The 25,441-nt window shown below is 49.0% G+C and overlaps 2 protein-coding genes across 2 annotated transcripts; one reads left to right on the top strand and one right to left on the bottom strand.

The window, feature by feature from the left end:
- The first annotated feature begins 2,338 nt into the window (after positions 1-2,338).
- Positions 2,339-16,454, top strand: LOC136456681 (external alternative NAD(P)H-ubiquinone oxidoreductase B3, mitochondrial-like). The gene is made up of 10 exons (XM_066456619.1): positions 2,339-2,558; positions 6,831-7,092; positions 7,275-7,481; positions 7,972-8,222; positions 8,541-8,757; positions 8,840-8,944; positions 15,276-15,545; positions 15,649-15,770; positions 15,972-16,091; positions 16,183-16,454. Exons 1-10 carry the CDS (start codon positions 2,464-2,466, stop codon positions 16,268-16,270), a joined length of 1,737 nt encoding a protein of 578 aa, XP_066312716.1. The 5' UTR covers positions 2,339-2,463; the 3' UTR covers positions 16,271-16,454.
- A 265-nt stretch (positions 16,455-16,719) lies between these two features.
- LOC136459159 (cyclic nucleotide-gated ion channel 4-like) lies at positions 16,720-22,357 on the bottom strand. Its single transcript, XM_066459053.1, has 7 exons — positions 21,701-22,357; positions 19,312-19,527; positions 18,416-18,729; positions 18,166-18,274; positions 17,813-18,049; positions 17,603-17,689; positions 16,720-17,500 (listed from the first exon to the last, which is right to left on the bottom strand). Exons 1-7 carry the CDS (start codon positions 22,253-22,255, stop codon positions 16,988-16,990), a joined length of 2,031 nt encoding a protein of 676 aa, XP_066315150.1. The 5' UTR covers positions 22,256-22,357; the 3' UTR covers positions 16,720-16,987.
- Positions 22,358-25,441: the final 3,084 nt, after the last annotated feature.

Raw genomic sequence — 25,441 nt, forward strand, 5'->3', positions numbered from 1 at the left:
GCGCCCGTGCCCAGCGCGCGCCCCGGTGGCCTTCATCCGCTCCCCGTCGGTCGGCCGGGGAAGAAGTAGCGTCGGCGGAGGAACGAGCCGAGGCCAGGGAAGAAAAGCGTGGACGGTTGGGCCTCAGATTTTTTTACACATCTCCTATATCTCAAACGCCTGAGATCTGGGCAGACGCTCAGGCGACGTTCTCCGCGCCTCCTCCTTCCCTTCACTCCAGCGGCGGCGGTGTCTCCTCCCCGACGTGCCCGCTCGGGCGTCGCGCCCCGTGCCCTGCTCCCACGTGTTCTAGCGGCGGCTCCTCCTCCTCGGTCCCCTCCAGCAAGACGGTCCAGGAAGAAGATGAACAGGGGGCTGCATCAGCTGGGGTGTTGGATCTTGATCCAATGGCTGAGATGGTCGCCTGAAAAAAAATCCAAATTTCAGGCGCCTGGATTATAGCAATTCCCATTTTTTTATGTGGTGGTGGGTCCCGTATAATGCATTAAAAAATGCTGTTGCCGGGGATCGAACCAGCTATAAGCCTATACACTGAGACTATGGCTGCTCAAACATAATTATGGGAGTAATATCGACCGTAAAAATAACTAAAATAGTATTATATTGAAAAACGCCGTTGCCGGGGATCGAACCCGGGTCGCCCGTGTGACAGGCGGGAATACTCATCACTATACTACAACGACTTCGGTGCTTAGTTTTAACACTAAGAAATAAAGTAACATTTTCTGCCTACTTCATTTTTTTTTGAAAAAAAAACTACTTTACATTTACAATCTGAACCTACACAACTCCAGCCCGTAAAGAACAGGAGGTCCGCCGGTCTCTTAAATCTTGAGAACGGAGAAGATTACCTCATGGCCATTCAGTCAAGGCATCCGATGGTAGATGTGCATATGAACTAAAGCCTGTACCATGGTATAGCTCAGAGTACACTTCACTAGTTCACTGCCTTCATATATAAGATAAGACCTCATAAACTGATGAAGCACAAGAAAATTTCTCCATGCGCATATATTATTTTTTTGAACGCACATACGCATATATTATCATACAGCCTGTTCGCTTGCTCGTAAACGATCGTAAATTTTCAGCCGGGAACAGTGTTTTTCTCTCACACCAAACCAGCCAGCAGTAAATAATCCACGATACGATATGATCTCCCGAACAGGCTAGCTCCTACTGCAGAAAGGGAACCTTAAATGGCACAAGCCAGGAATTCCAGCAGTAAACATCCTTTGCGGATATATACAGGTTCCATCGCAAGTTACATCAACATCTACACAGCCTTTTTGGCCTTGACATCACCCTCCGGTGAACCTATCAGTTGGGGTGGTAGTATGGAGTAATAGGTAACAAATGAGAGGTAAGCGCAGCTTGCTACAACATAGACCTTGGACCACACAGATGAGAAGAGAGTAGGTACAAGCAGATGACCGTCAAGCCTACTACTGTTAAAAAGTTTGCCAGGCACTTCGGCGTCGATAGATCTCCTTCAGTTCCTTCATCAGGAAAGTGACCCTTCACGAAAAAATCTGACAGGAGCTGGTCCTTCTGCCTAAACCTCTCGATCATCCATTCTGTTATCTTGTCTTCTGATGTGGGGATGTGATGGAGCTGAACCGTTCTGATGTGGATGTGGACTTCAGAAGGATCAACGCCATACACATTGTCCAGAAAATCTGGCAGGCGATGCTTGTATGCTATTGTGACATCATTTGTTAAGGACGAGGGACTATGCCAGAAAACAATCACATGTTTTCCAAGAAGACAGCAGTGGACAGGGAGTAATAAGGAAAAGAAAACCCTAGCGGCTGGCCTTACAGCTGTGCCGCCGCACTCTCGCTGTTGTGAGTTGTGACAGCACCCCCGCGCTCCCCTCCGCGTTTACTTCTTTCTTTCTATGATCGGCGCCCGGCGCACGCCTCGCCTACCCCTGCTCTCTCGCGACCATCGCGGCCGTCCACGTTCACGGGCCGACAATCCCTGCGACGTCAGATGCTGTACGTACCGGGGGTTCGGGCGTGCATGTACGAACATGGTAACCGACCGCGACCGAACGAAAAGGAAAGCAACCTGGGCGCGAGCTGTCCTGGCTGTATCCCTGATTCGCCCCTTCATAGTTTAAATTTCCAAACTCATCCCTAAATGGGAGTCTCCGCGTTCTGTACTTCCGTAGGTGCCGCGAAGGTTACGTTATTTCGCGTTCAATTGAGGGTTGGAATGGAAAGTAGGCATTGGCACGACGAGGCAGGGAAAGGCTTCGTGCGTGCTGTACTCCACTAGTACTCCTATATTAGGCACGCCCCGGAAGGCGAGGAGGCTCCTCGTTCGCCCTCGTCCCCGTCCGCCGCCGAGTGTTTTGGGAAGCGAGCAAACCGCTCCTCCCCATCCTTGTTCTACCATTGCCCCGCGCGCATCCCACGTCGACGCGATCGGGGGAGCCCGGGCTGTTGCCAGCGAGCGATGGCGAGCAACGGCTTGTCGATGGTGCGCCGAGCCGCCGAGGCGGTGCGCCGCACTCCGCAATGGAAGAAGGGGCTCGTCTTCTTCGCCGTCGGGTGCGTCCAGCGGCCTCACCCCTTGTTTTGTTTTTTTTGACCACGTGATTTTTCCACCTCCGTTGCTAGTTGATTGATTGATCCGTCAACCGCGCCGCCGTCGTGCTGCGTCGGGCCGTGTGCTTTGGTGCATTCTGTCGCCATAGCTTCCTGAATTCCTGTAGTTTCATTAGCTTTGGGTGAGCTTTTCCGTTTGTGTTCCACGCTCTGGGAGCAACGCGTTAAGGGGTTTTTTTCTTAAGTTATTCGGCCGATGATTGAATTTTAAATTGCTTGGATTTTTTTTAGAATATAGGTCTCTTCGATATATGATGACCTGTAACACCACAGTTTTGTTACGCCATCGTAGATACCTCTCCGCTATTTCGTTTCCTTAAGTTTTTTTTTTTGTTAAAGCAACGCTGCGTTGATGTGCAGTCCGTATCAAAACCCTGTTGAATGTGCTAGATAAATTAGTAAATGTGATCTTAAATTAGCAATCTTGCAATTTACTTGAATATTTCTGGGAGTTGAGCAATATATGTAAAAATGCGAATCAGATCATGCTTCCTTATTAGCCTGTTTCGTGGTTGAATTAGCCTGCTGGTACCCGTTGCATTTCAGTTTTAGAGTCGTGCCCCAGGTGCGGAGGCGGGGTGAAGTGTGTCCACTTAGTCCCCGAGCTAGATGACGTAGTCATATGGTGTCAGGGTCCAAGGTAGAAAAATAGCAAAAGACCAGCCGAGCAGGCAGCCAGTCCTCGAGCGCAGCCCTAAAATGAGAGAGAGAGAGAGAGCATATTCACCGCAAGGTGAAGTGTGCCCACTTAGTCTCCGAGCCTGACAGTAGGTGACGCAGTCACGTGGTGCCAGGGTCAAAAACAGAAAAATATTAAAAAGACCGACCGAGCAGGCAACCAGTCCCTTAGTCATGTACGAAGATATCTGAAAAACTCCACCCTATAGAAAAAACCGGAGTAATGGCTGTATAGTAATTGTTACTGAGCCTCGATAAATGGTGGAGAAGTCGGCGATTATTCGACGAGTAATAACCAACAACGGCGATAAATGAGCAACTGTGGGCTGCAGTTACACGAAAGCCCAGGCTGTGGCCCATTAATCTGCGTCAGAGAATTTGGAAGGGAGCAAACTGCGGGCACGGTTTCCCAAAAACCCTCGAATGCGAGAGAGTGGGGAAAGTGCTTTATAACTGCGCCGCCGCATCCCGCATTCATACCTTTGCCACTCTGCCACCCCGTCCTCATCCTCAATCCTCGCGTTTTCAGATTTCGTTTCCACATTTGCTTCCTCCGCCAAACCCCAATCACATCGGAGAGATAGCGCCGAAGAAAGGAGCTGCCAAATCGAACAAAACAAGCCCCAAGAAGGCGAGCGCCGGCGCCCGGCGGGACGAAGAGTGGGTGCCGTCGCGAACGAGAGAGGCGGAGCTTAACAGATTGGTGGAGGCTGGCGTTCTTCCTGACCGTGCTACCGCCGGATGGCGGCCGGCCCTCGGTGAGTCTTTACCAACCCCGCATACCGATGAAGTGGTGGTATTCGATGATTATTTCTGGCGCGGGTTGGAATTTCCTGTTCACCCGTTCCTGAGGGATCTGTTGGAGTTTTGGGTGATTAGTCTATGCAACCTCCATTCCCAATACTATTCTGCACATCTCAATCTTCATCCATTTCTGTGAGGCATATCTCGGAATCCTCCCCCATTTCAATCTCTTTCGTTACCTGTTCTGGCTTGAAAAAGAGAGGCGGCGGTGGTTCCAAAGTGGTCGGCGGGGTGTACCTTCAGCTGTGCGATGGGATGACGGACGAGTATCTTACTGTGCCACTGAACACATCTTTGAAGGGGTGGAACGCTAGGTGGTTCTACATGAAACAGAGCCACCCAGCCGTCCGCTGCGACGCCGACCACATCCCTGGAGAACCTAGAGGAGCTGGTCGGAAACGCCGAACAGCGCTGACATGGAGCAAGTGAAGGAGCTTCTTGCCTTGATAAAGGGCGTGAGAACCAACGGCGGATTGATAGCGGCAAGCTTTATAGTACGTCCGCGTGCAGCCTTGTAAGAAGAGAGCGCATCCAGCCTTCGAGTTCAAGGGGGAAACCGACGGTACCCGAGAGAGGCCGGAGTTGCTGTCGAGGAACGTTTGTGAAGAGCGGGCTACAGAACTATTCGCTCCGTTTTCCTCTTTTAACATGTCAGGGTATATGAGGCCCTTCAACTGCAAAAATCTGCCTCAGGTAAATATCTCAGTTGTGTATTCCTGATGCATTTTATCCTTCTTCATTGCCGAGCAGCAGACTGATTTACCTATGCAAAGATCCATTCACAGGATAGGGCGGTGTACTTTTCTAAGTGTGCCGAAGGGCAATTGGCCACCCGCTGTGGATGCACGACCATCAACTCAACCTGAAGGAAGTGCCATCGGTATCTTGCCGGACTCCGGAGGCACGGTTGTTGATCGGACGGAGAGTTCTCCCACGGTGTCGGAGAAAGCCCGGGGGAAGAGGGCTAGCGGCAGATGAGCCTGGCCCAGAAGAGGAGGAAGACGGACGGGTTCTGCTTCCATCAAATCGGGTGGCATCTCGCTTGGCGATGATCAGACCAGTCGAACGTGGAGGACCGCTGTGTTCGACTAGTCGGATGACGATGAAGTTCCGACGGATCCTCCACCGAGCACGAAGGAGCCTCCGCGCAGCACTCTCACGGGGAGTCAATCAAGGGGAGGCGAAGAAGTCCCTGATCCACAGACGAGGGAAGTCCCCGAGTAGCGGACGAGGGAAGTTCCCGTACAACAGACGACGGGAGTCCCCGTACAGCAGACGACGGGAGTCCCCGTACAACAGATGACGGGAGTCCCTACGGGGCAAGCGACGGAAGTCCCCGAACAACAGGCGGAGGCAAACCCGGAGCAGCAGGCGGAGAGAGCCCCAGAGCAGCAGACAGAAAAGAGGTCGATTGTGGAGGAGCCGAGACCTCCCCCGCAGAGCACGGGAGTCGACCCCACGGCTGCACCTGGGGGCTCGGGCAGGCACCGCCGGTTCAAGAAATTGAGCCGGCAGACCAAACCGTAAGTATTCTTGTATTGAATTAGCCTGTTTCGTGGTTGAATTAGCCTGCTGGTACCCTTTGGAAACTAACAGACCTCGTAGTATCTTTGGGATATCTTCCAAATGTCTTGCGGAAGGCGCCGACCAGAGTCGTGTCCCGCAAGGCTTCGTCTTGTGGGCTGGGCCGCCCCTGAGGGCGCACCCCATGTGGTCTGCCGTGGGTATCTGGGGTCATACCCCCCATAGGGTTCTCCAGGTATTTAAGCTGATTTATGTTGTCCATGTATTGTAACACTATGTATCTATGTGCTTATTATCATTGGTCATTGAGATTGAGTGAGATGATAGAAGACAAAAATTTCATTTATCTTCCTATACCTGGACCGGTCCATTGTTTTGCTCTTGGTATGTTAAAAGCACACAATATTTGCTTATTGAAGTCAGTGTGAAAACCATGTTAAAATATTAAAATATGTGCTAGGTTTAGTATTTGTGAGTGTTTATGGGGTCTCATACAATAATTTTGTGATTTCGAATTTGTGATCCAGCAAATTAATCGAGTGTTTGTGGAATATATATGATGCCCAATGCATGCAATTCAAATCATGCTGTCCTTGTTTCACAGTTTATCCTTGTTTTGTTGATGAATTAACCTGGTATATTTTTGAATCTGGGATTTAGGGAGCCGGCAGTAGGTGCTCTAGGTGTTTAAGATTGTTACAACAATGTCTCATGAGAATGAATTATTTTTGAAACGAACATGAGAATGAATAATGTACTGCAAGGTAAATGCTATATGTGTGAATATGCTTTTTATTATTTGTCATCTAGTTAATGAGGTAGTTGTTTTTTTTAAAAAAAAAGAGGTAGCAGAAGATTTTTTTAGTTCCTGTACCTGGAATGTGTTTCTAATTCCGCAGCAGTACATGTAGTTGTTCATTATGCTGTTTGATGATCACTAAAAAGTAGCAAACGTTTTTTAGCAGTTTGGAATTGTTTCCTGGGTTGCATAATACAGAAAGAAAAACAATCTTTAGCCCTTGTACTAAAACACTTTTATTATGAATCTCAGATGTGGTTATCAATTTGTGGATATATCAGGAAAGTGTCAAGGAAACTTCAGTTTTAAATGTTATGGCAATCCAACAGGCACACTTCACTTTTTTACTCAGTGTAGTGTCATTTCACTTGTATATTTCAGGAGTGACACTTTCAACATTTTTTTTGTAGAGCTAGCACCTTAACTTATGCTTGTCAAGATAACCGGGTTCTTCAAATTTGTGATGGGACTGGAAACAAGAAGAAGGTGGTTATCCTTGGAACTGGATGGGCAGGTGCAAGTTTCTTGAGAAATATCGACACATCTTTGTATGATGTCCATGTGGTATCACCTCGCAATTACTTCACCTTCACTCCTTTGTTGCCAAGTGTGACATGTGGCACAGTTGAAGCACGTAGTATCGTGGAGCCAATTCGCAATATCGTGAGAAAGGTATGTCCATATAGCTCTAAAAGGGAATATGCTCCAAATTTGTAGTACTTATGGCTATGATATGATCATATTTTTTGTTTTTTTTAATCTGTGTCAGTACATAGGATATATTATGGACTGTACAATTGATATGTATAATAAAGTGCTAGTTCTGCAACTGATCTGTGCATAACATTCTGTAGAGAAATGGTGCATTCCGATTTTGGGAGGCTGAGTGCTTCAAGATTGATCCAACAAACAAAAAAGTCCACTGCAGATCAGATGTTGGGACGAACATTAATGGAAACGGTGAATTTGTTGTGGATTATGATTACCTGATTGTCAGTGTTGGGGCTAGACCTAATACTTTCAACACCCCTGGTGTTACTGAGAATTGCCATTTCCTAAAGGTAAGTACTATAAGGCCTAGTGAAGCAATGAAGTACCTAGTTGAATTGATGAACAAGGTTTTGCATGCTATTTATTTATGTTTATATAGATGCCAGATTTACCTTGGGTCCTACTCCCTACATTTTCAATTATATAGGTCACTTTAGCTTTGTCCTACGAAAAACTTCTAACTTTGACCATGTTTTTAGAAAAAAATACATTAACATCTACAAGTTCAAATAAATGCACTATCAAGACATGATTTATAGAGAATTTTATGGAACTAATTGACTAATTTGATATTGTAGATATTGGTGTTTTTTTCCCTACAAACTTGGTCAAAGTTAGTTTAGTTTGATTTAGAGCAAAGTTAAATTTTATTATTTGGTTTACTTGTGTTTATCCATGACCTGCTGTTTTATGCTGCTCTTGATGTAACATGTAATGATCCTAACGTTTTTTAATATATTTTGTACAATTGAATGCCTTTTGATAGTGTTACTATTGTAGGAAGTAGAAGATGCTCAAAAGATCAGGAAGAGTGTCATGAAATGTTTTGAAAGAGCTGCCCTTCCAAACCTTTCTGAGGAAGAGAGAAAGAAGAACCTTCATTTCGTTGTTATTGGTGGTGGCCCAACAGGGGTTGAATTTGCTGCAGAGTTGCACGACTTTGTGAATGAAGACTTGGCAAAGTTGTATCCTGATGTAAAGAAGTATGTAAACATTTCAGTAATTGAAGCAGGAGGTCATATCCTTACAATGTAAGTTCGTTTGATGCTTTTAACTCGTTTGATTTGATGTTTACTTCACTCATTCTAATTATGTGGAGAGACCAAATGAAATGGTTAGATGTGTCCTCTTTTTCTTTTTTGTAATAAAGAACAAAAAAAAGTGTTTCTGAAGATTTGGTGTCTCATAATTGCTATTTTTTATGCGGTGCTTCGTATGTTTATGAAGTTATAATATGAAAGGCTCAAGAAAAATCTCCTGAATCAGCCTATGTGTTTAGTGCACTTGTTGCCTCCTGATATATTTAGATCTGTTGCAATCTTTTTATAAATATTTCATGGTTTATTTAGGTTTGACAAAAGAATCACTCAATTTGCGGAAGAGAAGTTCAAGAGGGATGGCATAGATTTGAAGACAAATTTTAAGGTCGTGAAGGTGTCTGATAAGGATATTACCATGACCAATCCTGCTACAGGAGAGGTCGCTGTTCCTTATGGGATGGCAGTTTGGTCAACTGGAATTGGAACCCGTCCCATCATTATGGATTTCATGAAGCAAGTTGGTCAGGTATATCTTGTATTCTTGTTCTCTTCACGAGTGAAAATTGCCCATGTACACACCAAGTTTAATATCAACATGACTTTTGCAGGGGAATCGGCGTGTACTAGCTACTGATGAGTGGCTTAGGGTTCAAGGGTGTGAGGATGTATATGCTCTTGGTGATTGCACAACAATTGCTCAAAGAAAAGTTATGGTATGTTCATGCTACTCAATTTTTAAAACATGTTATACCAATAAGCACACCATGGGTATGACACCTATTTATCAAAATTACTACTCGTGGCCTCCTCTCTTTGTTCAAACTGACACCTGCATCTAGCTTGTTCTTAAGAATGGCAACTGTGTGTATTGTCTTTTACCTTTTTTTATAATCTGTCTCTAATACCAAAAGTATCTGCTGTTGTCACACAGAGAGGAACTAATTAGAAAATTGTTGTTGCTTTAGTGTTGAGTTCCTAGCTACTGATATGTCTGTTTTGTCAATATAAATACAAATACTTTGTATCAAATAAATTCTATATTGTGTCAGCTAGCACAATCTTCTTACATGCATGTTTAATGGGCTGTATAACTGTATTAATGGATTTTTCAGTAAGATACATGCTGCTGCAATGTTTTGCGTAGCAGAAATCAATTATACTACTTGCAGTCATCTTTATATGACATTTATAAAAAAAAGGGCGTACCCAGTGCAGAGAGCTCCCGCTCTGTGCGGGGTCTGGGGAAGGGTGTGTTAGCGCTTCGGCTCCTGAGATTGTACTGGTGGTGGACTGGAGGTCGTGGCTTGAAGAGACGCCGGCGAACTGGAGGTGCCGTGGCCGGCGTCGAGCTCTCGCGAGTAGATGGGAAAGGAGAATACGTGCAGGAGAATAGGTTGGGGGCCCAAGGGAGACGTGAGTCTCAATCCCAGGCTTCCTTTCATTAAGCAACTAGAGTTTGGTACTTATACAATTGATCCTATCAACTTGAATCTAATCCTGACTCGAATAACAAACTGACTGAATAACAAATCCCTGAAATCTAGGACTCTTGATAACTAAACCTCACGTGACTAGGCACCAGCCTCATGGTGGCCCCACTGGTCAGCCACGGTTCCTTCGGTGATATACTTTCCCAGTCATAACATCTCTCCCCCCCTCGACGAACAGCTCGTCCTCGAGCTGAAACGCCGGAAAGAGGGCGCGAAACTCCTCAACGGGCTCCCACAGTAGCTTCAGTATCTGGAAGACCGTCCCATTGAATCAAGACGTGCCAAACACCGCGACGAAGCTGACCCCGGACGGCACGGGCAGGGCGATGAAGAACCCGGCCAGTTCCGAAGTGGAGGAAGCGGCGGTGTCGACTCTGGTGGTGTGCCATGGAAGGGCTTGAGCACATCCCACATGGAACACATCATGGATGCGCGCGTGCTCCGGAAGACGAAGACGATAGGCCACCTGTCCAACACGTTCTGTGATCTGGTATGGACCAGCGAAGCGGGGGGCGAGCTTGCCCCGAAACCCCGGCGCCAAAGACTGGGCTGGACGATGAAGGATCCGCAAGAGGACCCAGTCGCCCACAGCAAGCTCCAGGGGCCGATGGCGAGCGTCATAGGACTCCTTAGCATATGCCTGAGCCTGCAACAAACGATCCCGTACCTCTGCAAGGAAGTCGTCACGGTCACGAAGTAAGCCGTCCACAAGCATCAGTCCGTGCAGTACCGGCCGTGTAGGGCAGAAGGGCTGGCGGAGGCCGGCCGTACACCACCTCAAATGGTGTCGTCCGGAGCGAGGAGTGATAAGATGTGTTGTAACAATATTCGGCCCACGGTAACCAATCAATCCAGGAACGAGGCCGATCTCCAGTAATGCACCGCAAATACATGGCAATAGTACGATTGACGACTTCGGACTGACCATCCGTCTGTGGGTGAAATGCAGTGCTCATCCGAAGTTTGACTGCCAGCAAGCTTGAACAGATCTCTCCACACATTCCCAGTGAACACGGGATCCCTGATCCGAGACAATGGAGGCTGGAAACCCATGGAGACGAACAATGCCCTTGAAGAAGCTTTTAGCGACACTTGCAGCAGTGTAGGGGTGACTCAATGCAATGAAATGAGCATGTTTTGAGAAACGATCAACCACCGTGAGTATGACGCTCTTCCCACCGACCCGAGGAAGGCCCTCGATGAAGTCCAGCGCGATATCAGACCAAACCTGCGTTGGGACCTGCAATGGCTGCAAGAGGCCTGCTGGATGAAGGTGATCAGTTTTATTCTTCTGGCAGACCGGGCAGGAACGGATTAACTCGCTAACCAACCGGCGATCATGATCAACCACAAAATCCTGGCGCAAGCGCTGGAGTGTCTTCTGAGTTCCTTCGTGACCCACTTCATGGGCAAGTTGGAGCACCACTGGTAGCGCCGCTGAAGTTGCCGGCACATAAACTCGTGAGCCCCGGAGGATGAGGCCATGCTCCACACGCCAGGGAGCCCCGCGCTCAGCTACCACCGAATCACGGAGCGCGTGGAGGGCTGCATCGTGCTCCAGTTCACTGACGGAGGTCATCATAGAGTTGGAACGAAGGTCCTGACAGAGCCAGCACATGTGCAGCTTCATCCTCCCGTCTGGACAAGGCATCGGCGACGGTATTCAAGTGCCCCGGTCTATACTCCACCACAAAATCATAGCCAAAAAGCTTGCTCACCCAATGATGCTGCGGCACTGTAGAAAGACGTTGGTCGAGCAAAAATTTCAAGGCATAATGGTCTGTCCGTACTGTGAACGAACGCCCCCAAAGGTATGGCCTCCAGTGTCGAACCGCCTGGACCAGGCCTATCAACTCGCGCTCATATGCAGCCAGCTTCAAATGACGGGCGGACAAATGGTCGGCTGAAGTAGGCCAGGGCGCCTGACCCTGGTGTAGGACTGCCCCAAAACCCGAGCCCGAAGCATCACAATCCACTGTGAACTGTCGATCAAAATCAGGAAGCTGCAGTACCGGCGCAGTGGACAGAGCTTGTTTGAGGGCGTCAAATGCTGCTGTTGCTTCATCTGTCCAGGTGAAACCATCCTTGCGAAGTAAAGTAGTGAGAGGGGCAGCAACAGTTCCATAATTCTTGATAAACTTGCGATAGTACCCTGCGAGGCCGAGGAAACCACGAAGACCACGCGCTGAGCGGGGCTGCGGCCAGCTGGCCACTACTGCCACCTTCTCGCCATCCATGGCGACGCCCTCCGATGAAATGATGTGCCCCAGATATGCCACGGACGTCGTCGCGAACGCACACTTGGATCGTTTAAGCCGCAATTGGTGTTCCCGAAGGGCCGAGAGCACCAAGTTCATGTGTTGGAGGTGTAGAGACCATGAAGGGCTGTATATCAAAATATCGTCAAAAAACACCAAGACTGAACTTACGAAGATACGGGCGAAGAACGGTGTTCATCAAGGCCTGGAACGTGGCGGGAGCGTTCGTGAGCCCGAAGGGCATCACCAGGAACTCAAAGTGGCCTTCATGGGTCCGGAAGGCTGTCTTCTCGACGTCGGCTGCGTGCATGCGCACTTGATGATATCCAGAGCGCAAGTCAAGTTTTGTGAAGAACCGTGCGCCCTGAAGCTCATCCAACAGTTCCTCGACAACCGGAATCGGAAACTTATCCTTCACTGTGTGTTTGTTGAGGGCGCGATAATCCACGCAAAAACGCCAAGAGCCATCTTGCTTTTTGACGAGAAGAACTGGCGCGGAGAAAGCTGAGGTGCTAGGACGTATGATGCCTTGCTGTAGCATCGCTGCACACTGTTGCTCGAGTTCGTCCTTTTGGAGTTGTGGGTACCGGTAGGGGCGCACCGCAACGGGTTCCGTGTTTGATTTCAGATGAATGCGATGGTCACATTCACGGGCCGGGGGCAGCCCGCGAGGCTCGGAGAAGACGTCTTCAAAGGACAGGAGCAGCCTGTCAAGCACTGCTTGCTCCGTGGCGCGGACGGAGTTGAGGCGCTGCGTTGACTGTACGTCGTAGCGAGTAGAACCGACTCCCCTCCAGAACACGCGGTGACCACCGCGCGTGAACGCCATACAGAGATCGTCGAAGTCCCACAATATTGGCCCAAGCGTGCGAAGGAATGCCACGCCCAATACCATATCCCATCTGTCCAAAGGAATCGTGTAGCAGTCCACCGAAAAGCTTTCATCCGCGATCCGTATGCCCACGTCACGAGCAAGGCCGCGACAGGCTACTCGATCCCCGTTGGCAACGATGACGCCCGCGCCGGGGCATGGATCGAAGTGCAAGCCGACCCGGCGGGCAACATCTTCTCGGACGAAATTATGAGTAGATCCTGAGTCCAGCAGCGCAAGACATTGCACGTTGCCGATCTGGACGTATACCTGCATAGTATCTTCCGTCCGTACGCCGGCGATGGCAGCCAGCGATATCGTTGGAGGTTCTGCAGCAGTGTTCATGGGCTGCTTGTCATCATCTGAATCATCTGGCTCTTCGACAATATAATCAGCAGCCTCCAAATAAAATAGACGCTTGCACTTATGGCCTTGCACATACGGCTCATCACAATTATAACAAAGGCCCTGTTTGCGGCGCTCGCTCATCTCTGCTGGTGTCAGGAACCTGAAGGGTCGTGGAGAGGATGCTGATGATGCGGTCTGGGACCCCGACACCCCTGTGGACGGCTGGCTGCCTTGACCTTGGGCAGGGCGACGTGGAGGCCGGCCAGACGGGGCAGGGAGCGCGAGCGTTGTTGCGGCATTATGACGCTCATAAGCACGCGCCAAACGCATGGCACGATGGAGGTCCTGAGGTTCGTGCAACTCCACGTCAATTCTGATGTGCTCCGGAAGGCCACCTGTGAATAGCTGAGCCTGCTGGAGGGGCTGCAGCCGTCCTGCGTGCGCTAAGCGCGCCTGGAACGCGGACATGTAAGCGTCAACATTCGTAGTGAACGGCAGTCGGGCAAGGTCGGCGAGGTGGTTGGTGGAGAGCGCCGGCCCAAATCGCTGGTGACACAGGAGTCTGAAGTTCTCCCACGACGGCCTACCGGTGTCCCTCTCCATGATATAATACCACTGCTGGGCATCACCGGTCATGTGGAACGAAGCTAACCACACCTTGTCTGCCTCCTTAGTCAACTGGCCGCGGAAGAACGACTCACAGCGGTTTAACCAGCCGAGGGGATCTTCCTTGCCGTCATAAACAGGAAAGGACAGCTTGTGGTACTTGGGGACTCCATGGCTCTCCCCGTCGCCTTCAGACTGCTGCTGCCCGTGCAGACGAGGAGGTAAGTCATGGAGCACCGTGGCCGACGAGTAGACCGGCCCGTGTAGGATGGAGGACAGGGACGGAATCGGCGACGGTGAAGACGGAAACTGAATGGACTGGATCGGCACGCCAGTCTGTGGCGGTTGTGAGCCTACAGCTGGTGACACCGGAAGCGACGTCGTGGGCACCGGCAATGGCGGCGTAGGCAGAATCTCGGAGATGACGGGCCCTGATGCCGGAAGCGCTGGGATGCCCCCATACCCCGGCATGCCATACTGCAGGCGGAGCGGATCGGAATACGGCAGCAATGGCGAGTCCTGACGGACCAGGACAGGCTCTCGATGGCGGCCACCCGCAAAGACAGCTCTCCCATCTGGCGCTGCATGCCGTCAAACATGGCGCCCATCTGTTGTTGCGCCTGTACCAGGGCAGCCAATGATTCTTCGATGGTGGGCGGCGCTGGCGGTGGCGCCGGCGTCCCGGAGGTTGTCACCGGAGCCGACGAGACGACGGGAAGTGTGGTTGCGCCCGAGGAAGCGACGGGTGACGTGGCCGAGCCGGTAGAGGGCACAACGGAGGAGGAGAAAGTCCCAGAGGAAGCCATGATCTCTGATACCAAGTTGTTAGCGCTTCGGCTCCTGAGATTGTACTGGTGGTGGACTGGAGGTCGTGGCTTGAAGAGACGCCGGCGAACTGGAGGTGCCGTGGCCGGCGTCGAGCTCTCGCGAGTAGATGGGAAGGAGAATAACGTGCAGGAGAATAGGCTGGGGGCCCAAGGGAGACGTGAGTCTCAATCCCAGGCTTCCTTTCCATTAAGCAACTAGAGTTTGGTACTTATACAATTGATCCTAACAACTTGAATCTAATCCTGACTCGAATAACAAACTGACTGAATAACAAATCCCTGAAATCTAGGACTCTTGATAACTAAACCTCACGTGACTAGGCACCAGCCTCATGGTGGCCCCACTGGTCAGCCACGGTTCCTTCGGTGATATACTTTCCCAGTCATAACAGGTGTCAGTGGCAAGCCTTACCCTCGCTTGTGCAATGCGAGGAGACTGCGACTCGAACCCGGAACCTTCCGGTCACAGGCGGTAAGACTCTACCGCTTGCACCAGGCCCACCCTTCTTATATGACATTTCAGACAGCAAAATAAAACTGCAAGCAGGTCAAAATCGCTGTCTGAAACATCATATGAAGCTGACTGGAGGGAGTAGTATTTAGAATGTGCTTACATATTTATTGGGTCATATTAACATTTTCAGGAAGATGTTGCTGCCATATTCCGAGTAGCAGACAAGGATAACTCTGGCACTTTAACTGTGAAGAAAATAAAAGATGTTCTTGGAGACATCTATGAGAGATACCCACAAGTGGAATTGTATCTTAAATCCAACCAAATGAAGGGCTTCCACGATCTACTTAAAGACTCGGATGGTAGCTCCAAGGAGTTGAAAGAACTGGATATCGAACAGTTCAAAAGGGCCCTAGCTCAAGTGGACTCTCAAGTCAAGATGCTCCCAGCAACAGCTCAGGTATTCACGTGTAGCTTTAGAGGCCAGCTGACTCATGAGTTCAGAGAGTGGCAAGATCACTTCTGTAATTTATGTGCTAACGTTGCAGTGCTTGTTGGTTCAGGTTGCCGCACAAGAGGGAAGTTACCTAGCAGACTGCTTCAACAGAATAAAGACGTGTGAAGAATATCCTGAGGGTCCTATAAGGATCAGAGGTGCAGGGCGCCATCGGTTCAAACCTTTCAGGTCCGTTTTCCAAGCTATCATATCCCTCCCCATGGGGGAAGTAAAGTAACTGATCTAGATTACTAAATTCTGTCAAAAACATACTTGTAACTTAGCTGTACTTGATAGTTGATGTGTAACTGAATATTACTTCCATTTGCATGGCTATGATTGTTCGTCCGGAACCGAGCAATTACTAATCTTTTGTCGTGTGATGTACAGGTACAGGCATCTTGGGCAATTCGCTCCACTGGGTGGAGAGCAAACTGCTTATCAATTGCCTGGTGACTGGGTACATGTTGGACACAGCACCCAATGGCTGTGGTATTCTGTCTATGCAAGGTATGTTCTTGTTCCGGTCTCGGTATGTTCCATCTTACATATATCTAATTGAATGCTGGTTTTCATTGTCGTTTGCTCTTGTTAAATACAGCAAACAATTCAGTTGGCGCACAAGGATGCTGGTCGTATCAGATTGGGGGAGGCGGTTCATCTTTGGAAGGGACTCAAGTAGCATATAAATTCAAATCTCCCAATTTTGTAGTCCACTTACGTTCTAGATGCTACTAGTACTACTTGCATCAGTTTTGCTGTCCCACTATTTTCGAAGCTTAGCCTAGCAAGGCTTCTGATACCAAATTTTGACCTTGCCAATTCTTTTGTTACCTCGTGATGCAAACTGAGCGATTCAGATGTTATTCGTTTTACCTTGGAGATATGCATTTGTTTTGGATGTAGGTCAATATGTTCTCTAGCTATATATCTATTTTGATTCTGTCAGTTTTGAGTTATGTTGGCCATCGGCGATCGAGTATATGTTTTTGCTAGGTTTCTTATCACCTTTGTATTGGTGCCTAAATGCCTGATGAGAATCTGCATTTTTTCCCCTATCACTTGTAAACATGTAACCGTGAGTGTGAATTGACATGTTAGGCAGGCTGGTGTATATTCACAAAGAAAAAAAAAACTGTTAGGTGCTGCACATGCACTAGAAGAAAGCCAGGCTTAAATAGTTTGAGAGGCCCATCCGCGCATGCAACAGAGAACCAGTCAACTCAACCAGTAATGCCGTACACATGGAGCTCCAATGCTCGAGTTCTTTTCTGCCATTCACTTGCTAGCTGAATCCCCCCTAATCTTGCTGCATTTTGCTTCAACTCCGCTGAACAGCCCGTACTCCATGGCTCGCTGTTCAGACTGCAGAATTGCAGATGTCTCAGCGCATGCATGCATCTCAGTCACAGCAGGTCGTCCTGGTTGGGCTTGGGCGATGTGAGCAGCGCGGTATAGAGGCGGAGCTTCTCCTCGCCGAGCGACGAGCACCGGGACAGCGGCCGCCTCGGGCGGATGAAGGACAGCGACGCGAGCGTCTTGCGGTGCTTGTACCGGCGCCACGCGAGCTGCACCGCCACGGCCGCCCACGTGCGCCACCCGGGCGAGTAGTAGCGCGCGCTGCGCCGCACCTTGTCGTTGGTGAAGGTGTACCGGAAGTGCTGCGTGACGTACGTGACGTCCGCGGCGTCCAGGCCGAAGGCCTCCGTGCTCTCCAGCGTCGTCAGCGTGGACGACGACGCCGGCAGCCACTCCAGGAACGGCCGGCGCAGGCACCACGACAGCAGCTCGTCGCCGCTGAAGTTGCCCGGCCCCAGCATGCAGCAACTCTTGGCGCCGTTGCGGAGCACCTGGCTGCTCTGCAGGTGGCCGCGCACGATGAACAGCATCCTCTTCACTGGGTCCCCTTCTCTGACAATCTGATGAGTCATAATAAGCAGAGATCAATATAATCTTGGTTTTTGCCAAAAATCGGAGACACTAAAGGGAAACCAAATCAGCATGTTGGTCGTTGAGCTTACAACTTCTCCTTTGGGGAATACGAGGGACTTGACCCTGTCGCAGATGTTCTCGAGCACCAGGTCGTCCATGTGTTGGAACAGTGGCACCTGCGGTTGTGCCGCTTGCCGCATCAGTTACGCGCGCGACGAGCACGTGATGCACCAGCAGCGCGGCCAAAACTGACGAGACGTCACGCCCCGTCGGTGTCGGTGCGTGCGTTTGCTGCGTACCTGGCGCACGAGACCGAGGCAGAGGTGGTACTTGATGTCCCGGCGGAGGCCCTCCGGCAGGTCACGGACGATGCGGCACTCGTCGACGCCGCGCGTGGCCGCCCACCGCTGCCGCTCGTACTGCCGCACTCGGTGCCGGTAGCTCCTGGGCAGGTTCTTGCGCTTCATCCACAGCTCCACGCCCCGCAGCCGCGTGTGCATCGCCTGCTTCTTGGACGTCGTCGCGTTCAGGAACACCTGCCGTTCGCATGCATCGTCGACCATCAGCCGAGACGATCGTACAGACCACATGCACGCACTCGGGCATCCCTGTTTTGAGTGACCGTGACCGTTTCGTTATTTATTATTATTACCTTGATGTTCCCTATGAGCATTGTCACGAGAATGAGTCCGCCGGTGATGGTGATGATGTTGAACACGATCTCCATCCACTCCGTCGTGCTCTCCAGGTTCCCAAAGGTGCTGAGCAGCGCCAGCAGCAGTGAAAAAACATTTGCACGATCAGTAACCAGACCAAGTTACTGAAACCATGAATCCACCATAATACGCATTGGTCGATCCAATAATGGAGCTAGGAACATTCGTCTGCGACAGCATTCTCACCTGAGAGTCATTAGTCCCCAGAAGATGGGGAGCAGAATCCTCTCGACCCTGCTGGGGTTGGCCACCAGCATGACCGTCCACTGGTAGGCCCCGTACTGGTAGTTGTCGGCGCTGTCGAGGCACGTGCCCCTGGCCGTGGCGTTGCCGGCCCAGGCGAGCCTGTCCGTCCCCACGGCCACGCCGCGCCCGTAGTAGAGCGGCTCCGCGCACGCCAGCGCCCAGGGCGCGCACCCGCTCCCGGCCTGGGCGCACTGCTCCCTCAGGCACTTGGTGGCCCGCTGCGCGCCGAGCAGGTACCAGCACGCGCCCACCGCCTGTAACCAAGAATGGCATGTCTAGCTGTCACAGAATCATGGCATCCCAGGCGTCGTCTTTCTCCGAGAGGCCATTAGTGGTAAGATGCCCGTGCATTCACGACAAAATGCCTGGTCACATTTGCGTTGTTAGGCTATCTCTGCCGACAACACCTATAATACAATATCCATTCGTTTTTTTAGCGTTACGTGCAAAAGATTCAATACATATTCGACATATTCTCTAACAACCAGACATAAAAGAGAATCCTTTCTATAAATGGGTTTCCAGTAGAGAGGATACCCCTATTTAGGTTGTGCCTCTCAGGCAATTTAAAATAGATCTTTCGTATAAGTATTCTGTTGGAGGCTAATTTTGAATCTCTTGTTATCCATTTTGAGTTTTGATATCTGTATGGTTCCTTGTTGCGGTGGTTGGGCAAGGAGTAGCTGGGATGCTATTGACTTCCATGCACCGACGAGACGAGTTCACCGAAATGTGTAAGCCGTCGTCGTCGAGGGGGCAATATGCTTCGACGGACACATCATCAGTCAGTATGCAGGCAGATGAGGGTGAAACGAGAGAGAGGACGGACGACTCACGTGAGCGGCGACGAAGTAGGCCATGAGGTTGAGCGCGATTCCCCACCAGATGGTGCCGAAGAGGTAGCCGGAGACGTCCTGCATCCGGCGCAGGACGCGGACGGAGTGGTAGATCTTGGGCAGGTACTCGAACAGGAACGCCACCAGCAGCACGGGCATGACGGCGGTCGTCGACCCGGCGCGTATCATCGCCGGCGACGCCACCCAGACGGCCACCTGCGAACGCACAAAAATGGTCACGCGGCATGCATGCCTAAAGATGGCAACGGCCCCGATATCCAATACCTGACGGGTATTTGATCCACTAGGAGATAGGGATGAAATCATATCTTTACCCGTAGATATCTAAATGGATAAGAATCCATCCCCGATGGGTATAGCGGGTACAGGAATGTTCCTGTTTATCCGTCCCCGTTACCTGTTGGGGAACCCGACTATTTGAGTTGTCATGCGAGTATTAGACCCAAAGAAGTTCAACATAGGTATTTTGGTCTAAATTTGAACAATCATATATATAGTTTGTGTGTTCTAAGAACCATAGTTTAATTTTTTCTCACTATCTCCGTCAGCAGCACAAGCATGCCTGCCTCACGAGCACTCGTGCCCCTCGCTTCCTCAGTTCGGTCTCTCTGCCACCTTTGCTCGTCCTCCTCGCAATCTCGCTCCTTCTTCTCGGCATCTCCGAGCCTCCGACACTTGTACCCGGATGAAGAAGAAACGTCTCCGATTGCAAAGCTGCGACCCCAATTGTCCTTGTTTGTCGGGTATGCAGTACCCATCGAGTATCTGTTATCTGACCGATACCCGACAGGTATGAAGATGGACAAAAATCTATACCCGAGACAGTTAACAGAGACAAAGACGGGATGAATTCTCCGTAACGGAGAAAAAAACGTTCCGACAATACCCGATAGGTGCATCCCGTTGCCATCTTATACATGTCTAACATGGTACCGCTGAAAAGATGACGGCCCCGCCCACAGTCCACAGTTCCAAGTGGGGGTCGTTTGGGCATCAGTTGGAAAGAAGGTTAAAATCTGCATTGATTGATCGAACGCATTGTTGGTTCACATCGATTGATGAACGGGCCCGATCTGCATAGTCCAGCATGCATTGCAGGCTACTGAATTGCGCAAAGCACAATGGCCCCATGCTGCAAAGCCAGCCGATACGACTGTCTCCAACAGGGGACCACCCAGATATAAAATAGGTAACTGGAGATTAAAATCAATATTTCTTCTGATAAGCACAACTCAAATATGAGTATTCTCTTTTCTGAAAATCTATTTGTAGAAATGATTCTCTTTTAAATTCTGTTGTCGGAGAGGATATCGAATGGGTATTGAATCATTTGACTGTAGCGCTACCCAAATATTGAATTGGTCTTGTATTTTAGGTGTTGTTGGAGATAGTATAAACGAAACTGACTTTCGTACGTGTGCAGATCGCTGCTTGAAATGACCGTCTAAGACTGTCTCCAACAAGAAACCCATATGTGCACCAAAACCTAAAATGGATAGCAAGAGACCTAAAATTAGTCTCCAACAGAATATCTATACGGGAGACCTATTTTAGGTTGTCTGAGAGACACAACTCAAATATGGGTATCCTCTCTTCTAGAAATTCATTTACAGAAATAATTCTCTTTTCAGTTTTATTGTTGAAGAAGATGCTAAATAGGTATTGAATTTTTTACATGTAGCGATACCAAAAACGAATGAGTATTGTATTTTACGCATCGTCGTTGGAGATAGCCTAGAGACCACTAGAAATAATCGGCATCCCAGGTCACAGCACGTTACTGGGTGCAGAGCGCCAGAGCGGCAGTCGCCAGAAAGATGGCGGAGGTGGGACGTGGCCAGTGCTCGGAGGAGCAGCGGATCACATGCAGCCATTTGCTCGGCAGAATGTGATGGGGAAATGCGATGCCGCATTCAGCATGCTGCCACGGAATGGAAGGTAGGAGTATGGTTTAGGAGGGACTAATGGACGTTGACAATGTCGAAGCCTTAAAAAATCTCCGTTGTTCCAATGGTCTTGTTTGGACATTGTTTCTATTCTGTCACCATGGAGTACGGAACATTGTCCACCGAGAAATTCATGCTAAAATGGCGGGCCCAGGAAAGTTTTAGAGACCGGGCAAATCTAACTATGATGAGTATTTGTTATAGAAAAAATATATATTCAGTCCTTCAGATAACACAAAAACTCTGTTGCGTTCCATCGCGTGTTCGTTGAGGTCGCCGGGCGGCAAGTCCGCCCCAGCTAAATTGATCAAATTCTTCTCCTTTTCTATTTTTTTGCCCAAGAAGAGACAGATGAAAGCACTAGCATCTCAATTTTCAAAGAAGACACGAGAATCATGCACGGATAGGGACCGACGGCGCACCTGCATCACCGGTAGGATGACCAGCACGTCCAAGAAAACCCCCTTCTTGGACCTCCCCCGTTCCAGCACGCCGCCGCCGCCGCCGCGTGCGTCGTCGCGCCCCGGCTGCGCCTCCTCCTCGTCCGTGTCTTCCCGCCTCGGCGAGCACGCTTCCCGGAGCCGCAGCAGCAGGTGGGAGGCGTGCATGGCGTCCACGGCGCACCGGAGCGCGGTGACCGCGGCCGCGAACCAGCCGTCGAGGAAGACGCACATGAGCGGCGCGCTGACGGACACGGCGTACAGGAAGAGCGGGTCGACCATGAGCCCCGCCGCGCAGGCGAGCAGGTACGCGCGGTCCCACTCCGTCGCCCAGCTACTCGCGCGCGGGTCCCACGCCCCGCGCCGGCGCTTCCTGCTGCCTCCATCCAGCGTCGTGGCCGCCGTCGGCGGCGGCGGCGGCAGCCTGCTGTCGTCTTGCTCGCCGGCTCTGATCCGCGGCGCGCCGTGAGGGGACGGCGACGACGAGGCCGCGGATGAGGTGGCCGCGGCCAGGCGCGGCGAGAGCTCGGCTGGCATGGCCGATGGATGGCGTGGATGCTGCTACTGAGTGTGAATAGTGACGACGACTACGCGTGGCCAACCGGCCAGGCCAGGTGGTGAGGCCGTGGCATGTGGGTGATGGAGCAGAGAGGACGGCGTCCGCACGACTCGACGCGTGATGGACGGGTATATAGCGAGCAGGAAGCAGCTATACGCCGCTAGCAAGAGCGTACGTAGCTCACCTCCTCGTCGTCGCGTCGTGCACGCGCGGCGCGTACGCACGTACGTGCTTGGTGACGGAATCAACCTAACTGGCGTTTGTCGCCATGCATGCGTGCCCTACCGCGCGCCTGGTGAAGCTGAGGCCTTTTAGTTCGCGAAATTTTTTGAAAAATGATATACTTTCGTTGTTATTTAGTAATTAGTGTCCAATCATAGTTTAATTAGGCTTAAAAGATTCGTCTCGTGAATTTCTTCTAAACTATGTAATTAGTTTTATTTTTTATTTATATTTAATGTTTTATGTATGCATTTAAAGATTCGATGTGATCTGCGAACCCGGCTGTGCATCTCACTCGGAAAGGAAGCAAAGCTGTTACCTCGGGAAACGGGACAGCTCACAAGTGAACAAGGTGGCCACATCACCTGTTCAGAATCAGATCAAATCACCCCGCGCCCGAAGGAATGGATGGTGGCATCGCGCACCGGTCCGGTCCCTGTTCTGCCCTCGGCTATAATTTTGGCACCGACCCCCCAGCTAGCGGTACTTACTGTTTCTGCAGTTTTGGAGTTTCCATCGGAGGGTGGGTCAGTTATCGGAGCAGTTCTGGAGTTGCCGAGGGTGACACTCTGCCACGAAATGTAGGACTTTTAGATATCTTTGAACTCACGTCAATGTCTTCAAGCATATTTTTACTGTCTTCAGAATGCGCACGACCCCCTGTTCTCAGTCTGAGTCGAATTAATAGGCTTCGCGGTCGTAACGACTTATTTGACTAGCTAAGTGTTAGACTGCGTTCAACATGATATGAGGACGTACAACGAATTGGTCCTTAAAAAATATAGACGGGGATAGATTGACACCCAAGACCTCCATGCCTTGTTGCTGCACTACCATCATCCCGTCCGGTCTCTTTTCATTATTAATACATGGTTCTTTTCCACGATAGCAAATATATCTAACCGTGAACAGAACTCATCCTACATCTCGCAGGTGATAGGAAATCACCCGACTTCTACCGGTCTAAGCATAGCTAAGCATCATTCGATCCTACACTTAATTAGGATTCATAGGATTTTATCTGGACAAGGTAAGGATATAATACAACAATTGGTTCCAACCAATTCCTATACTTAATGCATCATCAACAATAAAAGATACTCAAGATATTTATAAAAACATGAGAGACTTAGAATGCTCTGAGGCTTGCCTGTGATCCAACACTAGGTTAGAGTTTGTTAGACGACACTCGCTTGGTGAGCATCCCCTGTTCAGGCATGTACTCCAGGGGTCCTTCCATCTTCGGGTTTGGCTCCAACATCCCGTCCTTCACGTGATTCATCTAGCGTACCTAGATGAGATGCAAGATGCAAGTGCATGAATATAAAGAATGGTAATACGAGATGCATCACATAATAACATTCAAGGCAAACATAAGATCATGCAAGACATAGACACCTAGAATTATTTAACTAAACATCACACGACCTATTATAAAGGGGTAGCAAGCATATTAGATATGACACACAAGTGAACTTAAGTTCACATATTGCACCCATACATCGATTAAGAACTAACCAACACGTTAAGCCAAAACAAGAGCAAGCTAAAGCAATCACCTAGCACATGTATAGAAATCTAGGCAGCAGCATAACAGTCACTTATTTTATCCATAACTGGAGATCCAGACATCCAAAGAAGGTGATACTAGACTTTATGGAAAGTTAATGAAATTTTCTACAATATTGTCATTATCACCAAAAGCTTATTCCAAAGCTAACTAGTTCAAACATGCCAATGTTTCAGATCTACACATAACTAAGACAGAAAAGTAGTAGTAGTTTAAAAACGACATAACTGGAGTTATCGACATCAAACAAGCATGAACCTTAACTTTATAGAAAACTTATTAAATTATCTAAAACATGTTTATTATTTCCACAAGGTGATTCTACCATTAACAAGGTCAATCAAGCACAATTGAGCACCTCTGTCTAGACTTGGATAGATTCTGCCATGCAACTTCGCAAGCTTATAACCGGAGCTCTACAACACCAAAAGGGATGATCTTTAACAATTTGGAAAGCTAATGAAAGGCACACTTGTTCTATTATCTCTAAGACATGATTCAAAGCGTAGCTAAGTCAAACAAGACAATCATTCAGATCTCTACAGAGAGCATGCAAAATATGACAATGAATTTACAAAATCTATAGCTCCTAAATTATCAGGCTTATGTCCATGAAATTTGAACACAAGCAAGATTATGAAATTATCTACAACTTTGGTATTCACTACAACCACAGCAAATACCATTTACACCACAAAAATAATTACACAAGCAAAACTGCAAATGCAGCCCAACAATAGTGGTACAGAAAACTGATAGGAACTTCAGAGAAGCATAACTAGAGTTGTAGACCTCCAACAATCATGAATCATAACTTTTTGAAAATATTATAAAGTTACCTAAAATGTTCTTATTATCATCATAAGATTATTCTATAGATAACAAGGTCCATTAATCCAATGAATGCATCTCTGTCCAAAACATGGACAAAACCTGACATGTCACTTTAAACAGCTATAACTAGAGTTCTACATGTCCAATAAATATGGTTCTAGATTTTTTGGAAATCTTAGAAAATTCTAAACAACTTTATTATAAACACCTAAAGCTAACTCTATAACTAAAAAGTCCCCACAGTACCAACAAGGCAACCCTGTCTGAGTTTGGGAAGAAACAATCACAGATATTTAAGAAACTATAACTAAAAATCTACTTAACCAAAAATTAATCTATTTAGCTTTTTGGAAAGCCTAATAAAAGTACTACAACTCATGTATTGTAATCTAGTCATGATTCATAACTTAACTGATCCAATTAATTCAAACATGCAGACCTATTCAGAATAGGAGCAAAGCAACACAGGGCATTTGTTATTTTTATAACTCTTAAACCATCAAAGCTAAACTCGTGAAATTTTTACCAGACATAAAAA

Source organism: Miscanthus floridulus, chromosome 6 (assembly GCF_019320115.1).
Source record: "Miscanthus floridulus cultivar M001 chromosome 6, ASM1932011v1, whole genome shotgun sequence".
NCBI lineage: Eukaryota > Viridiplantae > Streptophyta > Magnoliopsida > Poales > Poaceae > Miscanthus > Miscanthus floridulus.

What these genes read in the sequence shown, in the direction of transcription:
- LOC136456681 (XM_066456619.1), top strand. Translation starts at nt 2,464, where the DNA reads ATGGCGAGCAACGGCTTGTCGATGGTGCGCCGAGCCGCCGAGGCGGTG. An exon ending in GGAGGTCATATCCTTACAAT is followed by an intron (nt 8,223 to 8,540) that starts GTAAGTTCGTTT and finishes TGGTTTATTTAG; the next exon opens with GTTTGACAAAAGAATCACTC. An exon ending in TTGCTCAAAGAAAAGTTATG is followed by an intron (nt 8,945 to 15,275) that starts GTATGTTCATGC and finishes TAACATTTTCAG; the next exon opens with GAAGATGTTGCTGCCATATT.
- LOC136459159 (XM_066459053.1), bottom strand. Translation starts at nt 22,255, where the DNA reads ATGCCAGCCGAGCTCTCGCCGCGCCTGGCCGCGGCCACCTCATCCGCG. An exon ending in TGGGGACTAATGACTCTCAG is followed by an intron (nt 18,275 to 18,415) that starts GTGAGAATGCTG and finishes GGCGCTGCTCAG; the next exon opens with CACCTTTGGGAACCTGGAGA. An exon ending in TGCTCATAGGGAACATCAAG is followed by an intron (nt 18,050 to 18,165) that starts GTAATAATAATA and finishes TGCGAACGGCAG; the next exon opens with GTGTTCCTGAACGCGACGAC.